Source organism: Limulus polyphemus, unplaced genomic scaffold (genome assembly GCF_000517525.1).
Source record: "Limulus polyphemus unplaced genomic scaffold, Limulus_polyphemus-2.1.2 Scaffold1253, whole genome shotgun sequence".
Lineage (NCBI taxonomy): Eukaryota > Metazoa > Arthropoda > Merostomata > Xiphosura > Limulidae > Limulus > Limulus polyphemus.
The window spans coordinates 57,587-65,394 of NW_013666863.1; the positions used below are offsets into that span (position 1 = coordinate 57,587).

Genomic DNA, 7,808 nt, shown 5'->3' on the forward strand with positions numbered 1-7,808 from the left:
GTATCTGGATAGATTGTGTATGGTATTTTGTAAGGCTTTCATAAAGATGTATCTGGAATAAATTGTGTATGGTATTTTGTAAAGCTTTCGTAAAGATGTATCTGGGATAAATTGTGTATGGTATTTTTGTAAGGCTTTTCATAAAGATGTACCTGGGATAAATTGTGTATGGTATTTTTGTAAGGCTTTTTGTAAAGATGTATCTCTGATAAATTGTGTATGGTATTTTTGTATGGCTTTTCGTAAAGATATATCTAGAATAAATTATGTATGGTATTTTTGTAAGGCTTTTCATAAAGATGTATCTAGAATAAATTGTGTAGGGTATTTTTGTAAGGCTTTTCGTAAAGATGTATCTATGATAAATTGTGTAAGGTATTTTTGTAAGGCTTTTCGTAAAGATGTACCTGGGATAAATTGTGTATGGTATTTTTGTAAGGCTTTTCGTAAAGATGTATCTATGATAAATTGTGTAAGGTATTTTTGTAAGGCTTTTCGTAAAGATGTATCTATGATAAATTGTGTATAGTATTTTTGTAAGGCTTTTCATAAAGATGTATCTGGGATAAATTGTGTATGGTATTTTTGTAAAGCTTTTCGTAAAGACGTATCTAGGATAAATTGTGTATGGTATTTTTGTAAGGCTTTTCGTAAAGATGTATCTAGAATAAATTGTGTAGGGTATTTTTGTAAGGCTTTTCGTAAAGATGTATCTATGATAAATTGTGTAAAGTATTTTTGTAAGGCTTTTCTTAAAGATGTATCTATGATAATTGTGTATGACATATTTGTAACATTTTCATAAGATATATCTCAGATATACTGTTTGTGGTATTGTTGAAAGTTACAAATGTTTTTCTCTGCAAATATAAAAAAATAATAATTATAATGCTTCATTAAGCTAACGCTGTGTGTCCTTTTCAGTACTGACCCTGTAACTCCAAAATTTAAAAAGAAATATTTTACGAGTAAGAAATTCGTCGAGATTGACTAAATTTCATAATACACGGTAAACTAGAAATTCTGCCATACAAGTCTCAGTGTGTCTCTCGGAGCCACATGGTAGTCGCTATCTGAAGTAACTCAACTCAGCTACGGCCTTTAGTACTCAAGGCTATGTAACAATAGTTTTGTCTCGTTCTGACAGAAAGAAACATCATTATTTACAGCAGCAACTAAAGGCTCATTACAGTGTTGACTTTATTCGTACCATAAAACTTTACCAGTGTCTATATATTAAACAGACGCACACAAGGTTTTTCCTCATACGATTTGTTTAGTCTCACAAAACCTGTGTCTTATCATCTTCCTAAAAACTAGTGTAAAAGACCAGCAAGCAGAGGAGACATTTCGAAAGAGTTTCTTTGTACACGATCAGTAAACCCCAGAAATCAAGTTCTGTATTTTTTGGGTATAAAGTCTGTAAATAACGCTTCCTTAGGGTTAAACCATTGAATCTTGATGTGAATACCGAGTTTAATACAATACAAAACCCGTTCATTCAACCTAAGCTTATACATGACTATTGATCAACAAAATATGCCAAATGAATTATTAAAAAAATGTATGCTTTCTTCCTACAAGCGATAGGTCAGTTATAACGTTTAGGTTCACACCATACATAATATACGACACATCTGTATTCCTTCGGCATTATTACCTCCGCTACCGAATGTGGACGTAGATTATGTTTTAACCCCTGTGTGTGTGTTTGTTTGTGTGTTTCTCAGGATGATTTCTCGAAAACGGTTGAATGGATTTGGACGAATGCTGGATTATATTTGGACTATGACCCAAATTAGAAGCGATTAATTTATTGAGGGTCAAGGTCACAGAAAGGTCATGCAAAAAAAATCCCTCTCTGTTAACATGGGGACCGATTTTTCACACAATTTTTGCTCTATAAATCAGTCAAAAATGACCGTATTTTGATGAAACTTGGTGGACACATGTAGAATATTATTCCTCATTCTCCTGCCAAAAATTGTACATGTCCGTTGATAACGACGGACATACGGACACATTTTCTTATTTTCAATTGCCGAATATGGCGGAGGTATGCGCTCTTCTAAGAAACGGCTTATAAACCAATCAGTGAGCAATGTGGCAAAGTATTATTGATTCTAAAATTGTAAATGGGTCTCAATTTCATTGGATAACGTAAATGATAATGTGTAACAATGTAATTGGCTTTAAAGAACAAGTGATTTCAATACGTAGAGTATACATAAGATTATTGAAGTGTTGTTCAGTGGCTTCCTTTTATGTAACTTACATTTACCTCACTCAGTAAAAAGTTTAAACATTTCTAAATAGCACAAAAGATACTGACACTTTAAAGTACACAGCAGTTTTATGACAAAACAAGCTGAAGTACTCATCCTTTGTCCGGGGTATTAAACAATATGAGGGTAGATGCTATGCTAAATAACATATAAATCCTTAAGAACTCAGTGCGTTTATACTTAAAACATGGTATACACTGTGCGATGGTAAGGATGACTTTGTAGGAAGAGGTAGCGGCAAAGATATTGGTGGTAGGGGTTCTTTCTGTAACACGCTTTCAACACCCAGCTCTTAATGTCCTTCCACAGTGTTTCACGTTTTTAATTAATTGAAGTTCATTGGCCGCAGAAGTGTCTTACGGGCCGAAGTTGTAAGATCATGGGTAAGAATCAAGAAACGGCTATTCATATCAACCTTGTGGTGGCTGTTGGTGTAGAAACGTCAGCTGAGTTTATTTATTATTGCAATAGTGGCAGCCATTTTTTATAATGGATTCCTCCACAGAGAGTGCCAGTTTGTTATTTTATATAAAATTTAATAACGTTTTTTTTTGTTCGGTGTAAAGACGTGGCGCCATCTATTAATGTACTTAACGTATGTCAAAGATAATAAATGCCCGATAACAGCAATAATGGGGGGGTGGGGTGGAAGGGGTTGTAAGCCCTCCATTAACATACCCCTTGTTTCAAACTATCATCCCACAAAGTTTAGCCGAGATTAGCCAAGCGACCTAGAAGTTGTTAGATAACGGACAAACAGAGACACACGTATAGTTATGTGTTATATATATATAGCCAGCGCCATCTCTAAACGTCAACACATTGCAACATCTATCACACCTTACGATGATAAAGTTGAAGAGTAAACTTATTTAAAGATGGAGCTCACATGGATGCAAAGTAGAAAAATGGCGTTAAATTGTGCCAAAACGCACAAATGGGTTTAAACAGCATTCGATACACATGAAAAAAAAAAAAAAAAAGGTAGTGACAATAGCCTAGTTAATTTCTAAAAATACACCCTATGTCACTTCCACCACAGGTGAAACAACTTGCATTATTATTACACTTATTTTTCGGCCATCACTTTGTTCTCTTAGCTGTGATCGACAGCCCCATTCAAACAAGCAACGTTAATGACTACACCATTTTCTTCAAATGCATAACAATAGCGAAGTATTTTGATATTTGCTATTGCTGTCACTATAAGATAAATTATTCATAACCATGTAACCTAATACTTGAAGATAACAAGCTGGAAGTTTGTATTGTGGAAAAAAATAAACTTCAAGTTGTCCGTCTTTACATCAAAGGAATTTTAATAATTGTTATCCAATGAATGCTACAACTGATAAGATAAATTGATATACATTCTACCACAAGCTTGAGGTATGATATCTGTTTCTAATACAAGACTGTGTTTCTTGAAAGGTAATTATAACTAACTTTAAACAAAAACCAACAGTGTATGTTCAGAATGACGTCATCCAAGTTACTCGCACATTCTGCATAGTAGTAGTAGTATGATCGAACAACCGTGAACTCACATCTACAGGATATATTTTATATCATGTGTCCGGAAATTATGTTAACAAAACTGCTTACTTGTTCTTCTGAGATTTGTTAGCGTAATTTTCGAACCCCCTGTACATGCAACACTTAGCCAGAGCTAGGTAATGCTGTAAACCGATCATTGTGTGAGGGATTGGCTGACATTGAAACCGACAGAAATGAAAAATATTCCAATTTTCTTCACTCTGGACTATTGGTAAAAAAAAATGGAAGGGCCACAAACTTCAAAATTAGCCACTTTTCTGAAATCATGTGACGTACTAAATTTCAAACCTTGGTTCAACTGCTACGGTTGGAAAACTGTTATAAGTAAGTTCTCTGGAATACTGCCCGATAGATTCCAACTGTATTATGGCATACCAACAAACTACTTTTTCATAGCGACATTACAGACTACACCTGTATCTCTTAAGAACGATGCACTTCATACTTTAATAAAAACATTCTACATCTTACACCCTCAGGTTGCAAAATATCGTTGACGAAAATAGTACATGTTGCCTAGTTCATCTCAGTGGGGGCGCTATAGGATGTCAGCAGGCCATTTACTTTAATACTGTTCTTTCTGAGAGACCCCTACTGTTTTCCTGTTTTAGCTCCCAAATTGTTTACCCTGAAATTCAAGATGACAATTTTTATGTTTTGTCACAGATGAAGAAAAATATGTACCCTAGTTTTCTGTTTCGAATTGGTTACTCTTGTTCCTGAGGATCAGAAGCTATTGCATCGCCATATGCAGGAGACCCAAAAATTAAGAGCCGTCATTTGGTTCGTCAACAGTACTGGAAAGCCTAAATCCATCAAAAAGACTGTTATCTTCAGTGCGGGACAACCAATCGCGTATGGACACACCTCAAATAACTTATAACACTGTGAGTCGTCCCCTGGGGCTTATGATAAACACGTCATTTATAAGCCTACCTACAAATTAGCAGTTGTGAACGCTATCAACAACGTTTTAACTTCACCAAATCACCTTTCTTGAAGTACATGAATACTTTATACGTCCTACAATTTTGTTCTGAAAATATCAAATTATGTAAATAAAGTCGAGCCAAGAATTAATTACTAGATTTCATTTAGTTTCAGGTAACAGTGGTTGAGTAAAATGCAGTATACACGGATGCGAACCGTGTGATTTATATATTTTCTATATGTATCTTCATACGCACTAGTTTCAATGATGTATTTTTTAATTTAATTATTATTTTCACAAGCAGTTGTTTGAATGATATATTTATATTTTCATTTAGAAGGCTAATGTTTTCATGATAAATTCATAATTTTAGCATTTTTGTTATTGTTTGTTCTTTTGTAGTTAAGCACAAAACTGCACAATGGCCATCTGTGCTCTGCCCACCATGGATATCGAAACCCGGTTTCTAGCATTGTAAGTCCGCAGACATATAGCTGTGCCACTGGAGGGCATTTGTTTTTAAGTTTAATACAAGGTCAGTCATGTGAAAAATTAAGTTTTAGAACTGGAATTGAAATTTTCATTCTGAATGGCACTTCATGTGTACGCGAGCTAAAAACCAGGTCAGAGGTCGCAAGGATTCAAGTACCGCTGTCCATAATTTTGAACAACTGACCAGAGAAAAGGCAACCAGCCACCTTAAGGATTTTGTCCAGCTCTTTGAACCGAATAAGAAATCATGAATGAAAGTAAAGAAGAATGTAATCAATCAACCACATAATATATACTATATTTAGTGTCAACAAAACCTCTTGTCCAATACCAGGGTTCATCAGGCCAAGATGTCATGAATGATAGTAAAGAAGAATGTAATCAATCAACCACATAATATATACTATCTTTAGTGTCGACAAAACCTCTTGCCCAATACCAGGGTTCATCAGATCGAGCTGTCATGACTGATAGTAAAGTAGAATGTAATCAATCAACCACAAAATATATACTATCTTTAGTGCCGACAAAACCTCTTGCCCAATACCAGGGTTCATCAGGCCAAGCTGGTTGATTGATTACATTCTTCTTTACTTTCATTCATGACACATAATATATACTATCTTTAGTGTCGACAAAACCTCTCACCCAATACCAGGATTCATCAGGCCAAGCTGGCAGCTACTTTCACAATGCACCCCCAGCTGAAGGTGTGACGTGCTTCGAACCTCAGATCCTTGGATCTGCAGCCTTACATGCTAACCACTAGGCCACTCCCGGCTCTCGAAAGAAGTGAATATTCTGACTAAGAAAACTAAAATACTCTAAACCTACATTGTTATTATATTTTAAAAGCATACATCTATTAGTTTATTTCACTTTATAAATCTACTTCACAATTTGAAGTCTAAACCAACAACAATATTTGTTGAGTACAATCACATAACTTACCTACATTTCAGCAAGAGCCCACATATAACCCAAACAACTAAATTATGCTTCTTTATATATTTTATAAAAATAATGATTTCAAAAATTGCAGATATCCAATTTTTGAATGTGTTAAATTAGAAAACGAGTTCCTCCACACGACTGTGTATTTATGCTGTTTTAAACAGTTTTGAGTTAAAATTAAACATACGATATCAAACATAGAAGTGGAACGAAGCTAATGTTTTGTGCTGTTCTGCTAGTTTGTATTTTCCTGAAAAGGCGCAGTCTGCTATTAACTGATGAGTTATGTGTTCTTTCCTTGCTTCTAAGAGTCATGGGGTTATTATAAAAGCCAGTCTCTCGTTACTTCTAAATGACTTTTATAAACCGGTCACAATGAAGGAGGTTAATACATGTTGAATATGTCGACTACATATCAGATCAGGCTGTGGTCTACTTACGCTTTCTCCTGTGTATCAAGGTGCTGAACCAACTCATCCCGTTTGTTGACAATCACTACCAGCTCATCTAATAGTAGTTTCTCTCGTCTTTTCTGCGTCTCTGTCTTCTGCCAATCTGCAAAACATTAAAGAAACTCTTCACACATTTAGAATACTTTAATTTGTTGCTGTTAGTGAAGTTAGTAGTATAAGCTGTTGGTAAAGTTATAATAGTGTAGACTGTTAGTGAAGTTACTAGTATAGACTGTTGGTAAAGTTATAATAGTGTAGACCTTTAGTGAAGTTACTAGTATAAGCTGTTGGTAAAGTTATAATAGTGTAGACCTTTAGTGAAGTTACTAGTATAAGCTGTTGGTAAAGTTATAATAGTGTAGACTGTTAGTGAAGTTACTAGTATAAGATGTTGGTAAAGTTACAATAGTGTAGACTGTCAGTGAAGTTATTAGTATAAGCTGTTGGTAAAGTTACAATAGTGTAGACTGTCAGTAAAGTTACTAGTATAAGCTGTTGGTAAAGTTGTAATAGTGTAGACTGTTAATGAAGTTACTAGTATAAGCTGTTGGTAAAGTTGTAATAGTGAAGACCGTTAGTGAAGTTACTAGTATCAGCTGTTGGTAAATTTATAATAGTGTAGACTGTTAATATAGTTATTAATATAAGCTGTTCGTAAAGTTGTAATAGTGTAGACTGTTAATGAAGTTACTAGTATAAGTTGTTGGTAAAGTTATAATAGTGTAGACTGTTAGTGAAGTTACACCAACAGCTTATACTAAAAGTTGTAATAGTGTAGACTGTTAGTGAAGTTACTAGTGTAAGCTGTTGGTAAAGTTGTAATAGTGTAGATTGTTAGTGAAGTTACTAGTGTAAGCTGTTGGTAAAGTTGTAATAGTGTAGAGTGTTAGTGAAGTTACCACTATTACAACTTACACTAGTAACTTCACTAACAGTCTACACTATTACAACTTTACCAACTTAGATTGTTAGTGAAGTTATTAGTATAAGCTGTTGGTAAAGTTATAACAGTGTAGACTGTCAGTGAAGTTACTAGTATAAGCTGTTGGTAAAGTTATAATAGTGTAGACTGTTAGTGAAGTTACTAGTATAAGCTGTTGGTAAAGTTGTAATAGTGTAGACTGTTAGTGAAGTTAC

At 34.4% G+C, this 7,808-nt stretch overlaps 1 protein-coding gene across 6 annotated transcripts in view; it reads right to left on the reverse strand.

Moving 5' to 3' along the window:
- The window catches only part of LOC106462791 (EH domain-binding protein 1-like), a 143,550-nt gene that overhangs the window by 18,752 nt on the left and 116,990 nt on the right, over positions 1-7,808 (reverse strand). For all 6 annotated transcript variants that reach the window (XM_022390136.1, XM_013922753.2, XM_022390133.1 and 3 more), the window contains one exon: positions 6,660-6,774. In XM_022390136.1, coding sequence (XP_022245844.1) covers positions 6,660-6,774 — 115 coding nt within the window. The remainder of the gene's footprint in view (positions 1-6,659; positions 6,775-7,808) is intronic.